Source organism: Arabidopsis lyrata (assembly GCF_000004255.2).
Source record: "Arabidopsis lyrata subsp. lyrata unplaced genomic scaffold ARALYscaffold_4, whole genome shotgun sequence".
Classification (NCBI taxonomy): domain Eukaryota; kingdom Viridiplantae; phylum Streptophyta; class Magnoliopsida; order Brassicales; family Brassicaceae; genus Arabidopsis; species Arabidopsis lyrata.
The window spans coordinates 21,164,512-21,190,167 of NW_003302552.1; the positions used below are offsets into that span (position 1 = coordinate 21,164,512).

Below are 25,656 nucleotides of genomic sequence, written 5' to 3' on the forward strand. Positions count from 1 at the left end.
CCAGCCATCCCTGCAACAAAACCAAGTAAAAAAAGTAACTTTCAAATGAGCAGTAAGCTGGGGCTCTTCAGGGACCAAATGCGCTTCCGACTGCATTGTCTGCATCACCTTTCCTACAGAAACCACAAAGGGCTGGTCCATAGGATCTCAGCCTTGGTTGAATACCAAAGCCTTTCATCTGTTTCACTTTCACCATAACCACCGTTTGTGAATTAAGCTTCATCGGGACCAACTTTTTCAACAATCATCTGCTTAAATACATCAAAACGCCTACTGAGTCCCAAGCTCGGAGAAGACTATGTTGCTGCCTCATCCAGCGAGCATACATAGAGCGACCTAGTATAATGGTACTGGCTGAGCTGCACGGCACTGCAACTTCCTCAGAGAAGCATATAGAACAAAGGAGATTAACTATCGAGGGTTTGTAGATGGTCGGTTTTTACCTGAGGGAACAAAACCCGTGCGAGTGAATCACACGCAGAAGAAGCTGCTAATGCTCCATCTTGTTGAATTGCAATTCCATAGCTTGTTAGCCCGAGGTATTTCCCATATGGGTGGAAGGCAACACATGCAAGACAATTCAAATAACCTTCAAAACTTTGTTGGAGTGTTCCATCAGTTTTCCACAGCTCTAGAGTTTGATCAGCAGAAGCAGTTGCTCTTCCTTCCTCTTGGTCTTGCTCTTACTCTTGCCGATGCTGTTGATCGAAGGAGCTTTTTCGGTTTCCCTCTGTACCAAATCTTCTTTTACTGCTATCTATGCTCTTCTCTTGGCACTTTCGAAAGAGTGCTTCACATACGCCAAACCAAACTTCTTATAAATTGTAAGCTCCTCAAAATCATTTTATAACATCACTCTTTGCTATACCAACACTTTTTGTCATATGTTTCCCCATATCAGGGAGCGTGTAGAAGCTGGTAAAACACAGCATGTAGTCTTCATGAATGTTTATTTGGTCTGCAACATCTATGCAGAAGCTGTCTTCGGGCACAAAGTGAATATCAACCATTATGCCATAGTATCACATAAAGTTGTGCTCCTAGTCAATATCCAGATTTCCGTAAACAAGTAGAAAATTGAGGCTTTGTGTTTACTTGCATAGAAGAAGAGAGTGAAAGAGAGGCATGCATCGGAATCTACTTAAATCGATTTAAAGGTTAAAGGAAAGAAGAAGAAAATTAAGTTGGCAAAATAAATATCATAAGATCTCGAAGTAAGCGGAACCAAATAATAGTTTGACACCAGATAAGTAACTCCTAGAGAGGTAAGCATATATAACCAACTATTGCTAAAGAGGTAAACAAAATCTCTAGAATCATAACATTCCGTTTCAAAATTTTGGATATCCAAGAACCTGGCGTCGAAAACAAGCGGCATCTGGATATCCTCATTTCAAAATCCGAATTTTTCGGAGCAGGATGCGGATGGCTTGGTTTTAACGGAAGAGGGACCAAGTTTTCCACATAAGGAGACATAACACAAGTGTCTAACGAGAGACAACGAATCTCATCTTCCACTGGATAAAATTTGAACAGCCTCTTCTTATTGTCATAGAAGACAAGATTCCCTTGCTTAGAAACTGCCACAGGCGTGAACCACCTTTTCTGCCTTCGCCAGGAAACAACTCTATGATCCAAACTTATGGAGTAAATCTTGCTCCATTTTTCTTTGTATGTATCCATGCCCCATATCTCTAGTATCCATTCAGGCCTAACTCTGGTTATAGCAAGGACTAGACGGTCCTCAAGGTTCACCATCTGAGTGTCCAGCGTGACCAGCGTAGGCGGAAGTGGGACTTTATGAAACTCTTCTTTGTGAAGATCCAAGGCCAGTATTCTGTAAACCGTCTGAATGTGTAACCAGTAGATAGATCCATTCACACATACCGATTTGCTTCCCACATTGACCACATAAGGAGGTGGACTCAGCTTCCGCCATTCACCAGTATCAACATCAAGAAGACCACATTCCACCACAGGTTCCTCTTGCCTAAGTCTCCGGAAAGAAAAAGACATCCGCACAACTTTATATCTACCATTAAATTTGTCTCTACCAAATCCCATTACCCAGTTTCCCGGAGAGAAAGTCTTCCATAATCCTGAAAAAAAGTTTCCATTTTTTTTTCAATTTATACTCTAAAACAAGTAGAAAAAATTTCTCTGATAAATTATTACCGATTCCAAATCTGCAGTTATGGTTCAAGCCAGAAGGGAATCTCCGGAGTTGTCTGGTCGACGGGTTCAAAACGATGATCCAATCTTGCTCGGGGAAGCAGACCAAACCTTGACAAGTCATCGAGGGTCGTGAGGCGTCGCAGTGCAGATAGACAATCTCTTCGTCCCCTTCAAACCGTGACTCGGGTAGGAGCCTCCTCCGTCCGCCGCAGTCGCAGTTGTAAGCAGCTAGAATTTTCCGGCGGCTCTTTTGAAGACTCATATGCCTCTCCGCGAACCTCTTCGATTCCAGGATTGATCTCCATTGTTTTGAGACGGTTCTGCATTTGAGAATCGATTTTGTGGGCAATCGAAGGAAAACTTCTTCCAGTAAATCGGGAAGTATATCGATCGAATTAGGGTTCTCTTCTTCTTCCCCCATTTTTGAAGCTTACTTGCTTGTTTCGGTGAGAAATTCCCAATCTATATACCAAAAGGGAAACTCAAAGATTGACTTGCCGTTTGTGTTAGGCACTTGGGCTAGATCCCTTCATGGTCCGGAAATTACATTGTTTATATCTTCGATATTTTTGAATTACAATTATACCCATTTATTTTAGGCCTTTTTAAGGCCCAATTAATTAAGACAAAAAAAAGTATCCAATAACATCGTCAACGTGAAGCCTTCATCAATTTCTTAGAACTTAAAGATTTCACGTCTTAATTTCTTAAAACGTTAGAATAATTTCATGGCAAGATTGCGCCGACTTTATATAAAAGTAGAGAAAAAAAAACACATGGTCTTCACTGTTTTGGCTCCCAAAATCGCTTTAATGTGAAGAAGAAATGATTTTCTCTTTGGTTTGACATCGGTTACAATTAGGAGTTACAATAAAGTTAGTTTAGTTTATTCAATTATGTTTGAGTTGCCATGCATCCTCTTTTAAGTATAAACATAATCAATACTTATAATTATGCTAAGTATAAACTTGTGGTTTGTACAAGTTTTACTACTAACTATTGATTCTAAATTGTGAGATAAGGCAAAAGTTCAAAACTTAACTAGAAACAGTCTGAGAGCAAAAAAGTGATTAAGTTCTGAACTTTTTGATTAGCTTTATGTATTTTTATAAACATAGCTAATTAATTAAAAACTACAAAATCATACAGCAACATAATCAATTTAAATTGCGATAGTAATTGGCATTCTTCACATTGTGGTCAGAAACGCATTTTATTTCATAATAAACTAGCACATAAATGCCCGCTTGGACTTGGTAATAGAATCTGCCAATACATTATCTAGTCGATAAAAACATTGTTAACGTAGAGTCAGTTACAATGTAATACCTTTTATTTCTATCAAATATTTTAATAACCACACCTTACTTATATAAATTACTTATAATTATTATCAAATTATCTTTGAGAATATGAACACTAAAATGGCGATAAGATGTTGTGAATAATGATGATTCCAATCAATTTGCCTTCTCAATACTTTGGAGCAAACATATGCACACCAGCCACAAGAAATAATTACTTTTTGTTTTCTCCACTCCCACTTGCCAAATCTGTTGTATTTGAAAATGATTAAATAAAACAATTTAACAAATAATTAACTTTGAAAAATAAGCAATGTTGTACTAACCTTTACCCTTTCCGAAAATTTGGGAGCCACTTTTTTTTAAAAGACTATCCTCCTCCTAAATAAAAATAATTGTAAAATGGTAACACATGACAAAAATTGTTATATAGTACTATTGAAAATAATACTTATAGTTACAGTGTGTGGTTGTTTGGTGGCATGGCGAAAATTCTCAAGCAGCGAAGCCTCGTATCTCTTTCGTACTTCCTTAGACATCATATTATCTTTTATCAAAGAACGTGGGAGGAATTTGCAACAGTTGTCATTTGGACAGTCCATGTCCAAATTATCTTTATGTATTTTGGACTCATAGTATTCTACAGAAATGAGTAGAGCATTTTAGCTCACAAAAAAAATCTCAACACACAAGCTTAAATGTGTTACCTCTAAAGCATTTGTCACAAAAATGGTCACCGCATCCAAGGTTTATGCAGGCAGTGAAATGTTTGCAAAGAAGGCATTCAGTCTAGAAATGTATAAAAGAAGAGTTAGTATAAATTCAGAAACTAAAATTTGTCACAATCCTTAAAAAAGACGTAGAGAATAATTAAGGAACATACATACCCAGTCCAAATCAAACACAGGCTTGGTGACAAAGTAATGATCATTAACGCAATCATTAGGAGATTGTTTGAATTTTGAGACAAGTCTTTCTTCATCCCTAACCAAATTCAGAATTCATAATCAGTGACAAGAACAAAGCAAGTATGAAAAAATAAGAAATAAGAAAAGTAGATACATACCATTTGTATATCAAAAGTAAAACAGTAGCTTGATCTTCAGAAATTCCTAGGCGAGAAGCAACCCTTTTGATTGTGTCATAAACCTCATTGATGTTCTGAGTCTGGCCTCTTACTCCCTCCATGATTCTTTCCAAAGTTTTCAAGTGTTAAACCTAAGAAAAGAATCAGATGATTGACGAATCAAAACCAAACACAAGATTAATTAGAAAAGAAAGCATTCTGTTTCAGAGAATACACTAAGAAGAAAATCAAAAGCATACCAAGTAATGTGAGAAAGAAGAGAATTAGACGTGAATACAATAATCAAAATGAGAAATGACTCCATCTTATATAAACACAATTAGGAATCCGCGTGAGGTAAAGTAAGAAGAAAACCAACTGACTGATAGTGATGTGTACAAAGGTTGAGTGCTGACTTCTGAGGCGTATGATCGAGAGTAACAAACAACTCGTCTTTATTGCTACAAGAAGATATTCTTACATTTAATTCTGATTTTCAAAATTACCTTGATAAGAAAGAAAAGGAAAACACTAACTTAATTACTTACGTCTCCTATATTACAATGCACTTAGCCTTTCTTTTGACGTCACAATGCACTATGCTTATACCTAACTATCAAAAATGGAAAATTACAATTTATTTACTTATGACATTTGACGAGGCACTTAGCTGTAACTAACTACAAGTTTAACCTTACGCGTGAAAATATTACGTATTTTCCAACTAGATAAAATTTATTTCAAGATCTTCTTAGTTGCTAAGTTTGCTTTTGCACTTTTTCTCTGCACTTAATTCATACTAATAAGTTTTCTTGTATTCTAATTTTTATAATTATATAAACTAGCCCAAAATATTGATTTATTTAATTAGCATTGCATCAATCAGAATCAGTTTTTTTTTTTTTATTGATTTTAATCGAAGAAATCTAATATAAAAAAACACATGCAGCTTAATTAAAATACTAGTAATTATAACTTATAAGTATGATAGAATTTTACGTCTCCAAGCCATTTAAACTAACGGCTGACCCTTTACTTCCTTCCCTAAATATTCTCGCTCAGTGACTCAGTGTAGCTATTAGACCAAGCTAGAAATGACCGGTTCAACTAGATGACATCAAACCGTGAACATTTGGATTTCAGAACTAACATAAATTATACCTTTTAACTTTCTTTTATAAGACAAAGACAATTATAAATTCGAAAGAATGACGATCAGTTATTCCAAGAATGATTTCTTTTAGATATTTTACATGTTTAATATACAGATATCAAACTTTATTTCAGTATTGGATACACAAACAGAAGTACATTGTTGGGAGCTGCTTCCAAAGTTACAAGACAAAAGATGCTCGACATCAGTTCGGCCCATTTCCCACATCGGCCCAGAACTCGTCGCTGACTTAGAGAGGGCAAAAACGGGAATTTTCACCGACAAAGTGAAACCTTATACCATTTTTATTGATGGTTTCTTAAGACAACTCTTATGTTAAGAGACATCTCTTAAATTAGTTATAAGACATGTGATCAACAAAATATGTATTTTTCACCAATATCTAGCTCAGCCTTGTAAATATCATTCGATAGTCTAGCTCATGTTTGTAATATCCATTTTTGTAATCGTCAAACTCAAAAGTCATAAAATAAGAAATTCTCCGTTTTTCTCTAAAGTTCCTCTACTACTAGTCTTCATCCTAATAGATGCATACTTATCCTCAATATGATCATAGTATACTAAAAGTCAATGGACATGCTTTTGGTTGTTGAAATCATACCCCAAGTCAAACGTTTTGCAAATGTATTTTTTTTTTCTCTCGAAAACGTACGTATTCAATTTGTCTTATCAAGGGAATCGTAGTTCTCTACAGAAAACTCATATGTTGCACTCTCTTCCCTAAATCTGATTCCTATATGATAAACGTATATAATCTCTATTAGTTCCTGAAGAAGTAATTAAATTAAGAATATTGAGCTTAGAATGCCATCTCGGTAAGGTGAAGCCATCCGTAACATTATAGCATCCTTAAAAATACCAAATAAGTAATTTTGGAAAAATAAAATAAAAAATAAAACAAAGTGAATGAGCAAGATAATGAAACATTGCCGCAGTAAGATGTCTTCGGGAACAAAGTGAGTCTCCTCCACCTTTTAGTGAGCTACCTGTTGTATGTTAAACCATAATTTTGATAAATATCACATATACAGTTTTTTCCCCTAGTCACAGTCTGTAAATAAGTAAAAAAATTTGAAGCTTCTTACTTGCTTACAAGGTACAAGCAAGGGGCATAGAGATAGAGAGGAGTCCATTTACTTCCATTTTAACGATCTACAACTAGAGTGGATATCCCGGCCTCCGGATGCTTCAAACACAATCCGCAACTAGATATCCTGATTTTATAATCCTCCGGATCCGGATCCGGATGATGTCCTGAGTCAGATCGAAGTGGTGCCAAATTCTCGAGGCAAAGAGATATAACAGAAATATTTGAGGAGAGACAGCAAATCTCATTTGTCTTTGTATTATATTTGAACAGCCTCTTGTGTTTGTCATACAAGACAAGATTCCCTAACTTTGAAACAGTCACCACCGTGAACCAACTATGCTCCCATGGGAGGCCAATAATGATACTGGCTAAAGTTATGGAGTAAGTCTTGGTCCATAATTCTTCTTCTGAATCCATCATGCTCAGTATTTCTAGTTCCCATTCAGGCCCACCATGGGTTTTGGCTATGGCTAGACGGTCCTCAAGGTTCATTATCTGGGTATCAAGGGTGAACCACGTATGTGGAATCGAAACATATCGGAACTCTAGTGTGTGAAGATTCAAGGCAAGTAATTTCAAATCCCACAAAAGTTTTAACCAGTAGATTGACCCATTCACACACACTGACTTCCTACCCACATCGATATCGTGAAAAGGTGGTCCAGGTGGATTCAGTTTCCTCCATTCACCTGTTTCAAGATCAAGAACCTCACATTCTTCCACAGGATCAAAACACATCCTCACCACTTTATAGCAACCATTAACTTTATCTCTACCGAATCCCATTGCCCAATTTCCCGGGAAGAAAGTGAGGTATGGCCAGGCTGCAATTTTTTTTTATTTTAATCTTTTCAGACAACTAAATTACAACATATATTTGACTGACTCTTTTATAAACCATGCATGTAATGTAACAGATTACCTCTTAGCTGACGATTAAGACAAAAAGGAGACACGGGATGATCTGGGCTACAAGGGAATCGCCGGAGTTGTCTGGTCGATGGGTTCAAAACGTTGATCCAACCTGGTTTTGGGATGCAGACCAAACCGTCGAATGTCAGCGAGGGTTGTGTGGCGTCATCGCAGTGTAAATAGATCATCTCGATCTCTTCGTCACCTTCAAATCCCGACTTGGTCCGGCCTTCTCCCACAGCTAGGATTTTCAGCTTCTTCTGAACTTTCTTCAAACGCATATCCACGAACCTCCTCGACTCCAGGATTGATCTCCATTGCTTTGAGACTGTTTTGAATCTGAAGACTGATTTCAACGGCAGTCCAAGTAAGATTTCTTCCAGTAAATCGGTAACTAGGTAGTCCATCGGATTAAGGTTCTTCTCTTCGCCACCCATAATTTCTCTTGTCTGCATATTTTATATTTTTTTTTCTACTTCAAAACTCAGAGATAACTTTCCTTTTCTTTCTTGTTATTTTTTGCAACATATCTCTATTTTTAATACATCTCTTTACTGTTTTTGGGCTACTTTAGATATAAAAGCCAATCATGATCTGAAATGAGAGTGTTAATTGTTTTTCTTTTTTTTTTTTCCAATGTAATCCACATAAAGTGTTTGGCCCATAATTGTATGGGACTTTAATCAAATTATTTAATCCCTAGGTTTTAAATTCTTGATGAAATTGGAGATGGGATAGGAAAACTTTTTTTCACCAGTTTTTCAAGAACCAGATTTGTCTTTCTTTCTTTTTTTATCAGTTCTTTTTTTCAACATATCTCTATTTTTTTTACCACTTTCAAATATTTCAAAAAAATATTTCATTATTACAATAGCCAAAAAAATAAACCTTACCAAAAAAAAAAGTCGTAGATTAGTTTTTAACGAAAACCCCTACAAATATTTCATTATTACAATTTAGCTCAGTCAATTTCTAAAAGATTAATTTTGGTCACCTCTCTCTTTCTCTATCTATTGTGCTCGCTCGTGCAGCCGAAGATCCTGCTCTGATCGTCAAATCCAGTAAGCTAAATTTCTCAGCTTTTCGTCTTACTTTTCTTTTTGTGTCTTCAATTACATTAAACTCCATATGAATAATTTCTTCAATCGAATTTTTCGTCTTTGGGTCTTAATTTTTTCTCAACTGATTCAGCTAACATTAGCGATTTGCCGGATTTCTTCGATTGGTTTTCGTCTCTACGTTTCAATTTTCTTATTACTTCGACACATTCTTGTTCAGATCGATGAAAAGAATAATACTTTGAACAATCTTCTAGTACAGAAAAATTGAAACTTTTTCCAACATTTCTGAGATTTTCCAAATCAGATTCTCCAAGTTGAACTGAACTATCAAGTGGCTCACATAATTTTCAAACTTGATTATGTTTTTTGTGGCAGTGGAAGATGAGGATGATTCAGCCACTAAGAACAGCAACAACACAGATGATTTTGCTATAGAGCCTCGTGAAGGGATTGAATTTGAATCCGAGGATGCTGCTAAGATGTTCTATGATGATTACTCTAGACGTTTAGGGTTTGTAATGCGTGTAATGTCGTGCCGGAGATCCGAGAAAGACGGAAGAATCCTTGCCCGGAGATTCGGTTGTAACAAAGAAGGTCATTGTGTTAGTATCCGTGGTAAGTTTGGATCAGTTAGGAAACCAAGACCGAGTACAAGAGAAGGTTGCAAAGCCATGATTCATGTTAAGTATGACAGGTCTGGCAAATGGGTCATTACCAAATTCGTCAAAGAACATAATCATCCACTCGTTGTTTCACCTCGCGAGGCTCGCCATACTCTGGTGAGTATAACTTAACTTATGTCCTTGTGCAGTGTAACATTAGGTATTTGGAGCAACAAATGTTTGAAACCATTTTGGTGAATTTTGTTGTTATAGGACGAAAAAGATAAGAGAATTCAAGAACTGACGATAGAGCTGCGAAACAAGAAGCGGTTATGTGCAGCGTACAAGGAACAGCTAGATGCATTTGCAAAGATTGTTGAAGAGCATAGTAATCAGATAGCGAAGAAAGTTGAGAACGTAGTGAACAATTTGAAAGAATTCGAACCTCTAGAGCATGCGCTATTGCGAAGTAAACAAGATGCCATCTAAGCCAATTATGTATGCGTGCGGATGTATATTCTTTCAATCGGTAAAGCTTTCTATACCGCCTTTCCCGATCGTAAATGGTTTAAGTGTAATCTAGATGTGGTTTGAATCTTATTTGTTTATGGAATGTAATGTGAGAAACTTTGTAACCATAGAGTAGAAGAGGACATGAAAGGTTTACATACAAATCAGGTTTCAGGACACGAATCTTGCCTTTTAGATTGATACAAATGTAGTTGGTTCTGCAATATACTACATTGATAGGAAACAGTTAAAAATCAGAAGAGATGAGACGGTGAATCTTACATAAGACAAGAGATCCCTAAGAAAAACAAAGATTACACACCTTCGTCGATTACACGATGTTTTGATTCGTCATCAGATAATTATTTACAGAGGAAAAAACAAGAAAAACAAACCAATCAATCGAATAAACACACTTCTCTTCTGTCAAATCAAACCCTAGTTAAAGATCAATTACTGCTGCTAAAGCCACCACCTTTCATCATCTGAAGAAACTCTTTGTAATTGACTCTACCATCACCATCTGCATCAACTTGCATAATCATCTTCTTGCAACCATCTAGGGTTTTCCCTTGCTTGAGTCCCAAGGAAGCCATCACAGATTTCAACTCATCCACAGTGATAAACCCATCTCCGTCTTGGTCAAACACGTTAAACGCGTCTTTCATATCTTCTTCCTCTGTTTCGCCATCGTTGTGATGCTCATCCACAATCGAGCTGTACAGCGACTCGAACTCGTCTATGTCGACGCATCCATCACCGTTAGCATCGATCTTATGGATCATTTGAGTCAGATCTTTGTCTGGTATGTAGATTCCTAGATTCTCTAGTGAGTCGTTGAGCTCTTCCTTTGTGATTCGACCGTCACCGTTCTTGTCGAACATCTGGAAAACGCGTTTGAGCTCGGACGGATCTATTCTTTTCGTCGGCGCAGAAGACGATGGCGGAGAAGGTAACATCGTAGACGGAGACGGTGGTGAGTTCTTGTGGAGAGTTTTGTCCAACCAAGAGAGAGGGAAGAGAGTTTGTAGCTTCTTTGGTACTAAAGAGAGAAGAAACGAGTTTAGTATATTGTAGAGAAGGAATATTCTCACCATAACTGTTCTTTTATGAGCAAAAAAAAAACAGAGAGAAGATCTGAGAAACAGAGAGCTTGAAACAGAGCTTTGTTGATAGAGAGAAACTTGGAGATTGTTTGTTTTTATAGAGGAGAGAGAGAAAGAGTTTCATTTATTATAATCATTAAAAAATATATTTTCGGGAATTTACTTTTCCTTTTTCACGCTATACTACCGTTGAATCTATTTTTTAATCTTTTACTTTCACTTTTCAATTTTTTATTTGGAGAAAGTAAAAAAAAAAAATGGAACGTTTCAAAGAGGATTTATAGTGAAACATGACTTTTCTGAAAATATTTGAAACTCTTCAGACTCATAATAGTCTTCCTCTATTCAACAATAGTCACATTTAAAAGTTCAACACTATACTTTTTTTTTACATCTTATGTTCTCTAAACCTTAATCTATATATTTACATCACTAAATGAATGACAATAATTAATCTTTATACAACGAATTAAGGTCTAAAGGATCTCACCTAATACAAGTTAAAAGCTAAAAGTAGGAAAAAGCCGTGATTTACAGAATCTATTTAAGTGTATGAACCATGACAAATGAATAAATATATACAATTTAAAACGGAAAAGAGATTGAATTAGTGTGGAAAAACAAGCCACTATCGGTATTAAAAAAAAAAAAGGTAAAGAAATTGCAGAAAACGCGTGAAGAAGGCAGAGGTGGTGTAGTTAAACATATACATCGCTTTTGTGATAAATTAAAAATGAAGTAATGTCAAAAACGCGTTGTTATTATTGTTGATGTTTTGTTCCTGTCCCCATTTGTTTGGTTATCTTAACTTTGCCGGTCTTCTTCGTATTTCAGACTTTTATATATCTTTTTATCTTATACGTAAAACTTGAGTCCTAAAGAAACCTATCAAATGACTTTGTTAACTGATCTTTTTTTTCCCGATAACTCATAGTCACACCCGAAATCTGATTAATCCAATTATCCAAACATGGGCAAATTCGAAGGTTAAAGATTTGAGCCAAAGTTCAGGGCTCCGCAAAGCAACATAGACGAGTTATATACTTAAGTACTCTTTTATCCGACCCATTTGTTAATCTAAAGGCAGTGTTTTATTTTCAACTCATCACAACGAATTGACGTACTCTTTCTAGAATCAGTAAACAAAAAAGTGTTGTTAATGATAACGTAACGGGTCTAAGAATTAAAGGAAGTTATTGGGCCAAAAACGCGCCAAGAATGACGCCCGTTGGATTATGACCGTTGGATTATGACCGTTGTCGCTGTTCTATTGGTTTACTTCTTCCAAGTGGACCCATCAGTACTTGTCCAACAGCCAACAATTTTCATTTTTATTATTCATATTGCATGCAATACTATTATTACTTGATAAGGGAGGAAGCAGTAACTAAATAAGTTTTAGTTAAAAAAAAAAATTAGTTAAAAGACAAGAAAGTTCGTTGGAAAGTGATTTAAAGAAGAACTAGTCATTAATCTATATATACAAATGGTTTTTTTTTTTTTTGTGCACCCATATACAAATGGTTAATCCTAAAAAGATGATGAAGTTTTCAATCAAAACGGCCCATGATCTGATATATATATATAACTAGAACTCCAGCCACTAGCATGACCAATACTACATAGGCAAACCAATAGCAATAAAATTTCGATAAGTTCAAAGAACCAACATAAAGCCACTTCTTACATGACATGAAAGAGTATGTATATAACGAAAACCAGCTCTTTAACTATTTCGAGGCAACTATGGTTGGATCTTGCGTTTGTGTTGTTATATGATTATCCCGTTTGTAAGTTACATATTATATGAATATAAGAATTAGTAGAGCATAAAATTAATATTCAGTTTTGATATCTACTAGATCAATAGTATAAATTAATGAATACTACAATGGAGTATTTTGAGATTCTCACGCGGGGGTGTGGTGTAACGGGATCCAAGGACAGTTGACTTGTGACAAGTGTTTATGGACTTCATATGGTTGTTGTCTTCCAGCTCACCCAAGCCAGCTCCACTCACTCATAATTCATACTTAAATAATTGTCATTTTCTATTATTACTAACTGTATTTTCCTGTTAATTTGACATTATTTTTCTTCTCTTTTGTTGCAACACAATGACACATCATGCTCTTACTACAATATTTCACTTAATCTCATGTTCAAAAAAAGAAGAAGACATCTTAATGCTGTTGCCCTTTAATATGACATACTTTTTTTTTAGGGTTGTTCTTGTTCATTTGCTTTCGTCATTCTTAGATTCAAATTGCAATGATTCTCGGTAGTGGCCACTCTCTCTACTCCTAGTCCCGAAGAAAAAATTATCATCCCACGTCACTTAATAATTTTAGATACCACATTAACATTTGTTTTTCATTTACAAGATAATTGCACACGAATTGAAAGTGTTTAAAGGAGTTCAATCTAATATCCCTCTCATGTACAAGTACAGAACACTCCGACTAGCTTTATGGACATCACGGACACGGCCTATCAGAATGCTACAGTTTCAGTGGTTGATACATTCTGATGTACCACTAATAAAAGACTAAAAACCTTTAGAGCGTATATTTATTGCTAAAGTTTGTTGGCTAAATAATTAGTCTTCCTTAATTATCCACTCAAACAAAGACATCTGACATCTCCAAAGAGTCCTAACTGTCATTCGCGGTTTTACTTTATAACGTATAACGTCTACTCGTCTGCTAATGTCAACAAGAAACATTTAGGGTAAGCAAACAATTTCTAGTAATTAATTAGTTGTTGACCTATTTACACATTGGGGTTGCACAATCAGGCTCATATTCCGGAAGCGAGAAGACATATGCATGCTCTTATGAATAATTGACAATATATATCCATTATATGGATATCTACCATGACCATGTTCTGTTTATTTTTTATTTTTTGCCAAGATTAATTTATACAATTATACATCTTTTTCAAGCTCAAATATCCATCCGGTAAAGAATAACACCATCCAACATTTTGGTAAAACTATTTTCACGATAAACATTTTCAAAAAATTACACAACAAATATAAAGAGATTCAATCTTGGATTCTTGGGCTAAATAAGTTGTTGGACAAGTAAACATTTTCAAGAAAGTAGAGTTGTAAACTTGTAATTCACAAAATTAATCAAAAAGGTGCCCACACGCAGGATCGAACTACGGACCTTCAGTTTACAAGACTGACGCTCTACCACTGAGCTATACGGGCTTTTGCTTTATATCTTCTTACTAAAATACATCCTTTAGTTCAGATCCTCATTTAATGAGGGTCTTTTTTTGAGTTGAGAAAATTTTCAGAAAATTGTGAGATAAGAAGACATCCATTCATAACTGAAAATGAGAATCTCATGATAGGGAAAAACAACACTGTTAAATCTAATTTCAGATATTCTCGACAGAAATGAAAATCCCAGGACAAAGTACGAGGAACAGAGTGAATCTAGAAGTACACTTTCTTCTCGGAAATAGACCGAACCTTTTCGACCAACAACGACATCAACTACAACTTTAAATCGAAAAATAAATAGTAACATTTTTTTTAGTGGCGGAATAAGGAAATTTATAAAACTGTTAAAATACGAGCTTGGGAAAGAAGTAAAAAACAAATAACAAAAACATTATTATCTCATTTAAAGATCCAAAAATCTCATTCTCTTCCTCCTCCGCCGTGAGCAACAAGGAGAGAGATCTTTAGAATCAATCGACACGAGCGATGAATGGAACTCACCGTCATCATCTTCTTCAACTGGTCTTATCATGCCGCAAGATCACAGCTCAAGTGACTCAACCAGGATCTTCCACCATCGTAGCCATGGCTTCATCCTCCGAACAAGAATTTCTAGTCAAAAGCCGCGCCAATCTCTACCGATTCCCTCATTCCAACAATTTCTGGGACTCAAAGACCGCTTCACGCGTCGGCGAGAAGCTTGGTCTACGTCTTAGAGATCTCGGTGTTGACGTTGTCTCCATCGATGCAGACGAAGAGATCTCTCGACCCATTCAACACCGCAAAAGGGTTCTTCCGTTGTTTGATTCCGTTCGTCGTACCGGTATCAGAGTCGACGGAACTGACCAATTGAACAATATCGGTGTCACAGTTATTCCCAGAAATTAGTTAGGGTTACGAATTTGGGATTTTTTTTTGTTCGTACAGTTTCTTGTATCAGTGAGAGATTTACAGAAACTAATTCGACATAAACATTTTGATTTTCATTACCTTTTTCTAGTTTTAATCACCATATAATAAAATGAAGATGAACAATCAAGAATTCAAGATAGTAATTAAAAAACTTCAATTTCATCATTGCATTACTACTATACTACATTTAAGGAGAAAGAGTTTTGTATTTGACATCTTTTTTCAACTTCTGTTGTTGTTGGCTGCAGAATATATTTGGTCATGAATTGAGTTCTTTCTTCTACACAGCTACTTGAGGAAGAACTTCCAAATATCTCTGTCTGTAGTTTCCTTAACCAAATGAGCTCCTAAGATAGTTTCTTCATCCACCAAGTTCCTCAAATGTTTCGCTCCACTGTTGAATCCTACGTACTGCTTCTTCCCCGCCAAATACATTACACCATATGGCGGTCTCAGGCACTGTTTCCACAACAAAGCCAACACAGCCATCACTATAACTTGAAACAGCCACTGAGTCAAGAACTAGAGAGAGAGAAGGATAAAGAACCAACCTTCTTTATGAGTGAATATAGTTTCTTCAGCGAAGTAACCGAGTAAGGGATTTCGGTCATTAGTATAACATCATATCCACATTCTCCTCCTTGATCGGTCTCGTTGGCTCTTTCCCACGCTCTGCTTCCTGAGAGCTTCCTTGATCGCCTTGAGGAGAAATCTTGCTGTCCTGCAATGCTTCCGTCTTGGCTGCTACATCCATCCATGAAGTCTTCCTCTGAGAAGCTCAAGTTCATTGTGGGGATAGCTGGTTCAAAGACATCTGTTCTAATGATGGATAGAACGGTTGAGAGCTCTTCCCATTCTCCTGCATAGAAACGGACAGATGTAGAGATAGCTTGTCTTGATGGTGTGAGTGGGCTTTCTGGCTGACGGCTTTGCCTGTCTCGTGCTTGCTCGAGGTTTGCAAGAACGTTTGGGATGGTTGTGCATCTTATTGTTTCTGCGCTGAGGTCTTGAAAATGGACTGAGGAAGCACCCTTTTAGAAAAACCAATCAAGATTCAATTACGTGATTTTTTTCTAGAAATGTGAGAGTAACAGCAATCTTGCAGCGTTGGATTACTTACTTTCAAGCAGGCAAATATCCCAGGAACTCCGTAATTGCAACCTAGCTGTTCAAGTCACCATACATAGGAAAAACAAAGTGACATATCAGAACACAAGGGATTGGAGTTTGTTCTCAAAAAGGAACATCCATAGTATAAATTCAGAATTAAAACACAACAAAAATGAAAAATGTATCAAGCCACCTATTTATTGAGTGGAAATGGAAAATGAAAGTAAAAGGTTTGAACGAATTTGTAAACAATTTGTCAAAGCTACAGAGATACTGCTGATCTTGGATACAGACATTGCAATATATAAGTGACACTCTACATTTATGTTCAGTGAGATAAGCAGTTCAGAAGAGGAGGAAGTACCTCGAGGACCCTTTTGCCCCTGAAGCTAAGCTGTCCATCACGGATCTCGTTTTTAAGGACATTAACAAGAACAATAGAGCTTTCCCAACTTTTCAGAGAACCTACACAATGTTTTTTTTTCTCACTTTATACAGTTTATTATGATACATAAATAGAAGAAGACATCAGATGCAAGTGCATGTGAAGCACATACCTTCATTTTTTAGAGCAGTTTCTGAACCAGAGAGCCCCATGATATCAGCAACACTTACTTTTCCCTGCAACATGATAGTTACAATGCAAAGGTTAAGATTTTCTATACATTCTTACTCTTCTCATCCAAGGTTCTATCAAGCATGGAGGATTTTAAATCACCAAAAACGATTCTAGTTTTCACATTTTAATGAAAATATAGGAAGATTAAGCAAACCGTGCACTTCTAGACATACTAGTTCTAACATATAGTGGACTTATTTACAAGGTTCTAACATACTAGTTCTAACATACAGTCTGGTTACTTTCTGATTCACATTTTTTAGCCAAGTAAAGCTAGTGTATCCACTCTTAAAACCAGCATTAGAATATCATCCTACCACGTCATCGATCTTTCCAGCAATCACTTCTTCAAGTTAAATCTTGAATAACATGTTTGACAAGTAAAGTTTCTTCTCTGGACTCTCAAAAAGCCAAGTGGACAGACCAGTTTTAAACTTTAAAGTCTACTTCCTTAAAGCTTGGAGGTGGTTAACTATATTCAAAAAATTGCATTGTAGTACCTTGAAAACTTGTAAACCGAGCATCATCTAGATTCTCCCCTGAATACCTGTGATGAGCTGCTGTCTACAGAAGAAAGAAACGAAAAGGGAATTAGGATTGCAAGGTATTATAGGTCTACTCCATTCTCAAACTGAAAGAAACTCTTTATTTGTCTCAGATTCAATTTTGACATAAGATGTAGTAGGGTAATATACATGGCGAATCGGAATAGGCCCTGGAAAGGAAGAAATCATAAGAAACTACGCGGACAACTTCTTTACTAGAAAGTTATTAGTGGTAATGATGATAAAAAGTGGACAATGAGCAAACAAACCTTAGAAGGTATGATCTCAACAGCTGGTGTTGGAAGCTGCAAATCCTTCTCTGATAATGCAGACACACCGCCTCGGTCTTGAGGTAGCAAACCCGGCAAGCATTGTGCAAGCAAAGATGGTGCACGCATTCTTTAGCTCTGAGTTCTCTCTCGATAACGCTCCAATCTAAAATTAGCAAAAAGATATAATCTTTAGTAATAAGATTGCCACTCTGAACATCTTTAACTATAAACCCTGAACCCCAAAAAACCTAGACATGATGATTTTCACCTAACGCCGATGCAATCACATGATTCACATGAATAGACACATAAAAGCAACTTTGAACACAGTGATAGATCATATTGAACTTAGCAGTCAAACAAAAGTCAAAACCGAAACTTTATGATTCAAAACTAAGCCCAATTGCGAGATCCAGGCGAATCCTCAATTCCACATCCCTACTGTGAAAATGACCAACATAGATCAAAATCAAAACCAGAAACAGCAACGGACATGAGTTCTTAGAGACAAAATGAATAAAAAGTTTGACTTTAAATTTCAATTCTAAACGACCAGGTACCGTATCAATGGAGTATCAGACAACAAAGAAACTGAAATTTACTTACAGATTTATATGCTTATAAAGGAAGATAAATGTAAAAAAGAGAAAGCGAGAAGCGGAAGAGTTCTCGACACGAAATTCGATTCAGACGGCAAAAAGATGAGATTCTTCTTCTCAAACACGGCGAAAATCTAGGGATCAAATACAGCAACAAGGGGTTGAAATTTCAGAGCAAAGCGATCTCTCACACGTTTAAAGTAGAAGAAATAAAAGAAAATAATTTTTTTTTTTAAAAAGAAAGAAAAATTCTAAAAAGGAAAGAGCAAGTTTGGCCAACAAACAAATCGAAGCTTCGGTTCAGACCCGCTGGTCCGCTTTTGTACACCTGTCCCCTAACTATTTATAATTTCTAGTCCTTTTTATTCTTTGCAATTCATGGAACTGACCGCTTTCTTTTGTTCCTTTGGTCGTCGTCGTCGTCGTCTGATTTCTGGCATTTTTATCTCGTTTCCTGGAATAAAATGGAGTTTATTAATCAATGATTTGGGCCTTAAAAGGCCTCTATTATATGGCCATGGGTCAACAAACTCTCTAGCTATGAAGGGGGACTTGTTAATTGCTGCTGCTATCAAGTCATATTTTACCAATGAAAGATTTCTATAACTCAATTTTCCTATTATTATAAGATAATAGAAAAACTAAATAAAACACAATGTTGAACAAACTATTTACATGTACTTGTTATCTTTTCGTTTCCGCACTAGGTTGTCATATAAGCATGTTTATATCATTTCAAGAATTTGTCAGTTTATACATAATTTTCGGGTATATAAGTTGATAGGTACTCTTGTAATCAAGGTTTACTCTGTAATTAAACTTTTAATCTAAAAATGGTTAAATCATTCATCAACACATGCTAATTATGTTCTGTATGGGTACATGTGCCTGTAGATAGAGTGTTCTAGGAGAGCGTGGTTACACACGCTTACGCTTACAAACAATAGCTAATTTGTCCTTTTACACGTGTCAACAACACGGCTAAGATGCAATAAAACTAGAGGTTGACAAAGCGAGTAGAAAATATTTACATAAACGCGGGACTACAAAATTGGTTTGTTCGTTGGTATTAAGACAACCTTATCCAGAGTAAGCTCGCCACGTCTACAAAACATTATTGTCTGTTAGTCACAGTCTAGTAACTCCAGATAATCATCTCTGTCTTATTATTTAGTCATTACTCATTACTCGTCGTCGTTAAAAAACGTTTCCTTTGTTTTCACGGCTTCGTTTGTGCGAATTCTGAATCCAATTTTATTCCTAGTTTGAAAATTTTCCTGTATTCTTAAAGGAAAATTTTCTCGGGAAATTTTTGTGAGTATAGAATTAGGGAAGAAAACAGATTCCTGTCCATTTCCCAAATCTTCTCCTCGAGTCTTGGCATTTCAACCAATCGCAATTTATTGAAATTCCGGCGAGCCAGTAGTTTTATCGGATTCCGTTTCAAGGTACGGTGCTTATCGCAGGTTGAGAAGAGCTTAATAAGAAAGATGACATTGACGATCCCAAACGCACCTGGGAGCTCCGGGTACTTGGATATGTTCCCAGAGAGAAGGATGTCGTATTTTGGGAATTCTTACATTCTGGGTTTGACTGTCACTGCCGGAATCGGTGGCCTTCTCTTTGGTTATGATACAGGTCTCTCTCTCTTACTCCTCAATTATGATGTTTTAGGCGTTAGATTTGATTTCTTTACTAACCCATTTGTAGAAAATAGAAATTTTGTAAATTGAATCGAAAGTGGAGTCTTTTAATCTGCGTTACTTGTCTCATTGGATTTCTATCGTTATTAAATTCAGAAATTGGTTCGGGATTGGGTAAGTTTAGATTTTTGTCTTAAAAGTCTTTAAGAATTGTTTCCTTTTACAGGTGTAATTTCCGGTGCCCTTTTGTACATTAAGGATGATTTCGAAGTTGTTAAACAGAGCAGTTTCTTACAGGTAAATTATGTTTCTTGCTTTACCTCTTGCAAGCTTGTAACTTTCAGTGTTAGTAGTAATTTATGAAGAATGTGATCTTGTAGGAAACTATTGTAAGTATGGCTTTAGTTGGTGCAATGATTGGTGCTGCAGCTGGAGGTTGGATCAATGACTACTACGGTCGTAAAAAGGCGACTTTGTTTGCTGACGTTGTCTTTGCAGCTGGAGCAATCGTTATGGCTGCTGCTCCTGATCCGTATGTTTTGATATCGGGTCGTCTCTTGGTCGGTTTAGGAGTTGGTGTTGCTTCTGTGACTGCGCCGGTTTATATAGCGGAAGCATCCCCATCGGAAGTGAGAGGTGGACTTGTGAGCACCAATGTATTGATGATCACCGGTGGGCAGTTTCTTTCATACCTCGTTAATTCTGCTTTCACACAGGTTAGTTGGTTAGTTAGACGTATCTTTCCTCACCACAAAAAGTTTTGAATTTTGGTAAAGTTCTGTTACATCTACAGAGAGCAACAGCTACTATCGTTGCAAGTGAATGACAATGCGCCATATATGTTATGTTCATTGTAAGCAATTTAGGAGTTCTCATAGCGGTCTGTGAATTCAGAATTGTTTTATGTGTTTACAAGAATACTCTTTTCATCTGATTCTGATTATAGGGTCAAATTCAGTAGTAAAGTGTTTGCTTATGTCACCTATATTGTTTTTCATAAATTGAAACTAAACTAAACTTTGAGAAGGTGAACACTGTTTGATTTATGTTGCTTTTGACGTCTTAGCTCCGAAATATATGTCTCATGTTGATTAAGTTAAAAAAATCATGCTACTGTTTCATTGTGGGTGTTGTATCATTTAATTCATATTAGATGATCATTGTATCCGTGATTTTGATTTATCTCAAGGCTTAAGTTCTACTTTGCTGCAGTACTTCATGTCACAGCTAAGGCAGCTTATCTGTCCTGTCACCATGACGAGAAAATAAGTCTATCCTGAGTTCCGACAAAGGTCACTCTTTGGTGGTCCTTTCTTTAATCCAGTTTTGAATTTGAAACTAATTTCCCAAAAAATCAATAAAACCAAGTAGATTTTATGAAAATGTAAAGTTGTTATTGATTTTATGTAAATGTAGCTTGGTACTTGGAAAATTTGAGACCAGTATTTATATATCTAAGAAACTATGGAGAGAAAGTAAAACTTTGGCATTTTATTGGTAGCTTTTGAATTCATGAGATTAGTTTTGGCAGGTTCCAGGAACATGGAGATGGATGCTTGGTGTTTCAGGCGTTCCTGCTGTTATCCAATTCGTCCTAATGCTTTTCATGCCAGAATCCCCTCGATGGCTTTTCATGAAGAATCGTAAAGCGGAAGCCATCCAAGTGCTCGCCAGAACCTATGACATCTCGCGGTTGGAAGACGAGATCGATCATCTTTCAGCGGCTGAAGAGGAAGAAAAACAAAGGAAACGCACTGTTGGCTACTTGGATGTTTTTAGATCCAAAGAATTGAGACTTGCATTTTTGGCCGGAGCAGGACTTCAGGTAAAGTAAATGTAGAATTTTGCAGTTTTGACTGAGAAATTTTATGTCTAAAGATTTTGAAATATCCACAGGCGTTTCAGCAGTTCACTGGTATCAATACTGTTATGTACTACAGCCCTACGATAGTCCAAATGGCTGGATTTCACTCAAACCAGCTCGCTCTATTCCTCTCTCTCATCGTTGCTGCCATGAACGCTGCTGGAACAGTTGTTGGGATTTACTTCATCGATCATTGTGGAAGGAAAAAGCTTGCTCTCTCAAGTTTATTCGGCGTCATTATATCACTCCTAATCCTCTCAGTCTCGTTTTTCAAACAATCTGATGCATCATCGGATGGAGGGCTCTACGGTTGGCTCGCTGTGCTTGGCTTAGCTCTGTACATTGCTTTCTTTGCACCTGGAATGGGACCGGTCCCATGGACGGTGAACTCAGAGATATACCCTCAACAGTACCGAGGCATATGCGGAGGCATGTCAGCTACAGTTAACTGGATCAGCAATTTGATTGTGGCACAAACATTCTTGACAATCGCGGAAGCTGCTGGAACAGGAATGACTTTCCTGATTTTGGCGGGAATAGCATTTCTTGCGGTAATCTTTGTGATTGTGTTTGTCCCTGAGACACAAGGGCTAACGTTTTCGGAAGTTGAACAGATTTGGAAAGAAAGAGCGTATGGAGATATCAGCGGCTGGGGCAGTAGCAGTGATAGCAACAACATGGAGGGGTTACTCGAGCAGGGATCTCAATCTTAAGATGGGTCATGAGTCATGACTATACATTGTGAAATCACATAGTAGTAAACCGGGATTGGTTCCGGTTTAGCAATGTGATATGTATGTGATGTTGGAATTGTAATGTGTTAGGAACTGTGATTGTAAATAAACACAGTACAATTTTACAATTAGGGTCCACTTTGGTACCCAATCTTTGTCAATGTCTTATGTTCTAGAGATTTCTTGTCTGCAAATCTCTATGATGCATGTGTGTATGATGCAAACGGTGCGGTTTTTGTCATTAAGGAAGAGCAGAGAAAAGTCGAAAAGAGCATTGAATAGATGAATGTGGATGCACAAACATAAGACTTGTCTTTAAGCCACAGAACTAAATTAGGAACTGTGTTCCATTGAATAGATGAACAGGCTTTTTGTCCAAAACATTAATTGAAGGAAAATTAAGGGAGATGATGAAAAAGAAACATTAAATTGTAGTAGTGGACACGGCAATCAAATTAGGGACATAAAAGGGCCACCAAAATGTATGATTGGATATTGTGTAACGTATCGATCCTTTGTGTTGTCTTATGTGTCACTATACAATGACAATGTAGGTTGGTGTTTTGGTGGTAACTCGATACTATTTGGTGTCAAACGGTGATTTTGATTACTTTAATCATCTTTCCTCGATTTTTCCTTTTTTTTTTTTTGTTTGTACTTATCTGAAAGACATGAAATGAGTCATCTTCTTTTAGATATGGTTATCTAGCTGAAATGAGTGCCATTATATTTCTTTCATAGTCAAATTTTCTATGACATATAGATATTTTTCTCGACTATGACCGAGTATATACAATATATTTTACGTAGCCGTTATATAATATCACCCCGTGAGTTGAAGAAAAAAAGGAGAAAAACTATAAAATCACGGATTGATAAATGAAAGAAAAAAAAATATAATAAAAAAGGATGATAAAAAGAAGAAGAATAAATATGTGGTAAATGGACAAATGAAAATGATGGAAATGGGACCAAAGTTTGAACATGAATGTCGTGAAGACCAGAGAGTGGGTGTGAAATGTGGTGCTGATTAGTTGAGCCGAATAAGCAAAAAGGAAATGGGGACACGTGAGTTGTTGGCTCTCTTCTTGTCTCTATTTTCTAGTGAGCCCCTCTTATAATCCCTTTAAGCCCTTAAATTTCTTATCGTAACTATCCACGTGGCGTCTCCCCTGCCTTTTGTCTTCTTCTCTAGTTCTCTTGTTCACATGTGACTCTCTTCCGTTTCCACAACATTTATAATCCCTTACCCTTCCCACATGCTTTGTTAATTGTTTCCATCACCACAATTATTGACTTAAACTACTTTTGTAGTTATAATAATATTCACTTGCTTCTGAGTTTAGTTCACGAAACAGAACTTATCTGATGGCTGTTGATCAAACAAAATAAACTTTTTTGATGGTTATGAGAAGGGGAAAATTAACTTTATTTGGTTTGTATCTCGTGATCCTTCTCTTTTATGAGTTACATGCACTAGAGATTAGTGGACGGAATTTGCGATCAATTCAACTATAATTACTTTATGTGTGTGTGTTCATGAAATTACTAACTTTTCTTTTTGATAAATACTGACAATTACAATTTAAATGAAAGAACATTTTATACCAATTTAAATTAACATATGGTTGATCACTCAAATGACCAATAATCGCAATAATATGGGAAACTAAACTAGTGTCCTCTTATCCTGCTTTTATATTTGACTATATAACCCACATCAATAGAAGGTGTGGTTACGTACCATGTCATGTGACCATCATCAGACCATGACATGAATGTCATATATGAAATATATTAGCATAACACGTTCATGTGCATAGATATTATTAACATGACACGTTTGTCTCCATTTGACGCCGGCGTACTATATATCAAAGTCATGTTAATTTGTCAATGAAGCCAATTAGCTCATCAAAAGCTGGACCACGATCATTTTCTTTCATAATTTATTCTTTCTCCACTAGAAATTTCGAGAAGCAATCTTGATATCTTCTTTTGGCTTCTACAATATTTCTTCTGTTTATGATTCTTTTTTCTCTTTATGATTTCTTATGTTACGTATTTTAGCTGTGTACAGCAAGAATCTTTCGAACAGAAGCTCTATATAAGGATTGGTTACCCATTTCAATAATTACCAAAAAGATGGAGTTTATGACTTGAGAAACCAATCATTACATAGCGGTAGACGTTGTTATGGGGATTTGATATTCATATAATTAGAATTAAATTATTTTCTTTTGCTTAGTAAATACATCAGCTAATCCATTATATAATGATAAAACTCGTAATAAGTCACGATATGTCAATTTCTAACAATAAGTTAATTGAACTAATACATATATATGTTCTAGAGTAATTTAATTTGCTGAAATAAGTAAAATTTCGCTACACCTAATAGTCATTCCACGGATTTGCTTCATCTCACTTATAACATTGTCGATCAAGGCATCAACGATCAAGGCATCAAGCTATAGAAAGTTAAAGAATCACACTTTTTATTTGCTTGCTAATTTCTATAGACATAAATATAAAACAAAATCTTTTTGCGGAATCAAAAATTTGTCGTAATAAAATTTTGTTTTTAAGTCGTAGGGACATGTAAAACTGACGTGGCGCATCTCGAGGCCAACGACTTATTGGCAGGCCAAAGGTGAATTGTTTATAATTAGATTTGTAGAAAATCATTATTTTATCTAATACTAGTTCGTCTTTCACCTACATAATAGTAGTTCTTTATTAAATTAAATTACATTTTAATCATGTTTTGTTCGCTGTTGAGTACAATTATCTTTTCAGTAAAATAATTGCAGCAACCTAACGAGTTGGAGCAACGACTTCTTGTTGCGGCCGCGAGAAGTTAGATGTGAAAATATGTCCGTCCATACATTTTTTTTTATTATGTCCGTCCATACATAACTACTATATTTGACTAACATACATATGCAATAATAACATAATTATTTCATCAAAAAACTTATTTAATATAATATCCATACAATATTATTTTGCGAATTTCTATATATATTTTAGACTATATTTTCTTTTGTTTTATGGATAATTTTTTTATTATGTTATGTAAGCCAGAAGACCGTGTATATATAGATATTTTTATAAAGT

At 36.0% G+C, this 25,656-nt stretch overlaps 8 protein-coding genes and 1 non-coding gene across 13 annotated transcripts; 3 read left to right on the top strand and 6 right to left on the bottom strand.

Annotated features, from left to right (window-relative positions):
• Positions 1–1,175: 1,175 nt before the first annotated feature.
• On the bottom strand, positions 1,176–2,683 carry LOC110229531 (F-box/LRR-repeat protein At2g43260). Its single transcript, XM_021030001.1, has 2 exons — positions 2,176–2,683; positions 1,176–2,099 (listed from the first exon to the last, which is right to left on the bottom strand). The coding sequence occupies exons 1-2, from the start codon at positions 2,594–2,596 to the stop codon at positions 1,258–1,260; spliced, it is 1,263 nt and encodes a 420-aa protein (XP_020885660.1). The 5' UTR covers positions 2,597–2,683; the 3' UTR covers positions 1,176–1,257.
• Positions 2,684–3,331: 648 nt separating this feature from the next.
• On the bottom strand, positions 3,332–5,234 carry LOC9317959 (putative E3 ubiquitin-protein ligase ARI4). 3 transcript variants are annotated; one of them, XM_021029554.1, is made up of 7 exons: positions 4,806–5,234; positions 4,546–4,697; positions 4,367–4,463; positions 4,187–4,268; positions 3,941–4,119; positions 3,806–3,860; positions 3,332–3,728 (listed from the first exon to the last, which is right to left on the bottom strand). In XM_021029554.1, exons 2-7 carry the CDS (start codon positions 4,665–4,667, stop codon positions 3,694–3,696), a joined length of 570 nt encoding a protein of 189 aa, XP_020885213.1. In that variant the 5' UTR covers positions 4,668–4,697; positions 4,806–5,234; the 3' UTR covers positions 3,332–3,693. The 3 variants fall into 3 exon arrangements, 2 of the variants coding, with proteins under 2 accessions (XP_020885213.1, XP_002881893.1); XM_002881847.2 differs by having other exon boundaries at positions 4,546–5,234; XR_002332831.1 differs by having other exon boundaries at positions 3,696–3,728; positions 3,806–4,119.
• A 1,249-nt stretch (positions 5,235–6,483) lies between these two features.
• On the bottom strand, positions 6,484–8,515 carry LOC9317960 (F-box/kelch-repeat protein At2g43270). The gene is made up of 3 exons (XM_002881848.2): positions 7,732–8,515; positions 6,805–7,633; positions 6,484–6,705 (listed from the first exon to the last, which is right to left on the bottom strand). Exons 1-2 carry the CDS (start codon positions 8,174–8,176, stop codon positions 6,864–6,866), a joined length of 1,215 nt encoding a protein of 404 aa, XP_002881894.2. The 5' UTR covers positions 8,177–8,515; the 3' UTR covers positions 6,484–6,705; positions 6,805–6,863.
• LOC9317961 (protein FAR1-RELATED SEQUENCE 5) lies at positions 8,031–10,058 on the top strand. Of its 2 annotated transcripts, XM_021028507.1 has the most exons (4): positions 8,031–8,088; positions 8,753–8,782; positions 9,158–9,561; positions 9,658–10,058. In XM_021028507.1, coding segments are annotated over exons 2-4 (621 nt in total). In that variant the 5' UTR covers positions 8,031–8,088; positions 8,753–8,781; the 3' UTR covers positions 9,874–10,058. The 2 variants fall into 2 exon arrangements, with proteins under 2 accessions (XP_020884166.1, XP_020884165.1); XM_021028506.1 differs by lacking the exons at positions 8,031–8,088; positions 8,753–8,782 and adding an exon at positions 8,791–9,011 and having other exon boundaries at positions 9,157–9,561.
• An 88-nt stretch (positions 10,059–10,146) lies between these two features.
• LOC9316103 (calmodulin-like protein 5) lies at positions 10,147–11,093 on the bottom strand. Its single transcript, XM_002881849.2, has one exon. The coding sequence runs from the start codon at positions 10,989–10,991 to the stop codon at positions 10,344–10,346; it is 648 nt and encodes a 215-aa protein (XP_002881895.1). The 5' UTR covers positions 10,992–11,093; the 3' UTR covers positions 10,147–10,343.
• A 3,055-nt stretch (positions 11,094–14,148) lies between these two features.
• On the bottom strand, positions 14,149–14,220 carry TRNAT-UGU. The gene has a single exon. It is a non-coding gene; the product is annotated as a tRNA-Thr (tRNA).
• Positions 14,221–14,574: 354 nt separating this feature from the next.
• On the top strand, positions 14,575–15,224 carry LOC9317962. The gene has a single exon (XM_021027643.1). It carries the CDS (start codon positions 14,725–14,727, stop codon positions 15,124–15,126), a length of 402 nt encoding a protein of 133 aa, XP_020883302.1. The 5' UTR covers positions 14,575–14,724; the 3' UTR covers positions 15,127–15,224.
• A 49-nt stretch (positions 15,225–15,273) lies between these two features.
• Positions 15,274–18,668, bottom strand: LOC9316104. The gene is given in 9 exon segments (XM_021027642.1): positions 15,274–15,609; positions 15,702–16,181; positions 16,271–16,315; positions 16,625–16,725; positions 16,818–16,881; positions 17,380–17,403; positions 17,405–17,443; positions 17,694–17,859; positions 18,303–18,668. Coding segments are annotated over 8 exon segments (1,053 nt in total). The 5' UTR covers positions 17,823–17,859; positions 18,303–18,668; the 3' UTR covers positions 15,274–15,438.
• A 767-nt stretch (positions 18,669–19,435) lies between these two features.
• On the top strand, positions 19,436–22,730 carry LOC9317963 (inositol transporter 1). 2 transcript variants are annotated; one of them, XM_021027641.1, is made up of 5 exons: positions 19,436–19,933; positions 20,165–20,235; positions 20,319–20,654; positions 21,470–21,763; positions 21,835–22,730. In XM_021027641.1, the coding sequence occupies exons 1-5, from the start codon at positions 19,786–19,788 to the stop codon at positions 22,513–22,515; spliced, it is 1,530 nt and encodes a 509-aa protein (XP_020883300.1). In that variant the 5' UTR covers positions 19,436–19,785; the 3' UTR covers positions 22,516–22,730. The 2 variants fall into 2 exon arrangements, with proteins under 2 accessions (XP_020883300.1, XP_020883299.1); XM_021027640.1 differs by having other exon boundaries at positions 19,491–19,933; positions 21,461–21,763.
• The last annotated feature ends 2,926 nt before the right edge of the window (positions 22,731–25,656 follow it).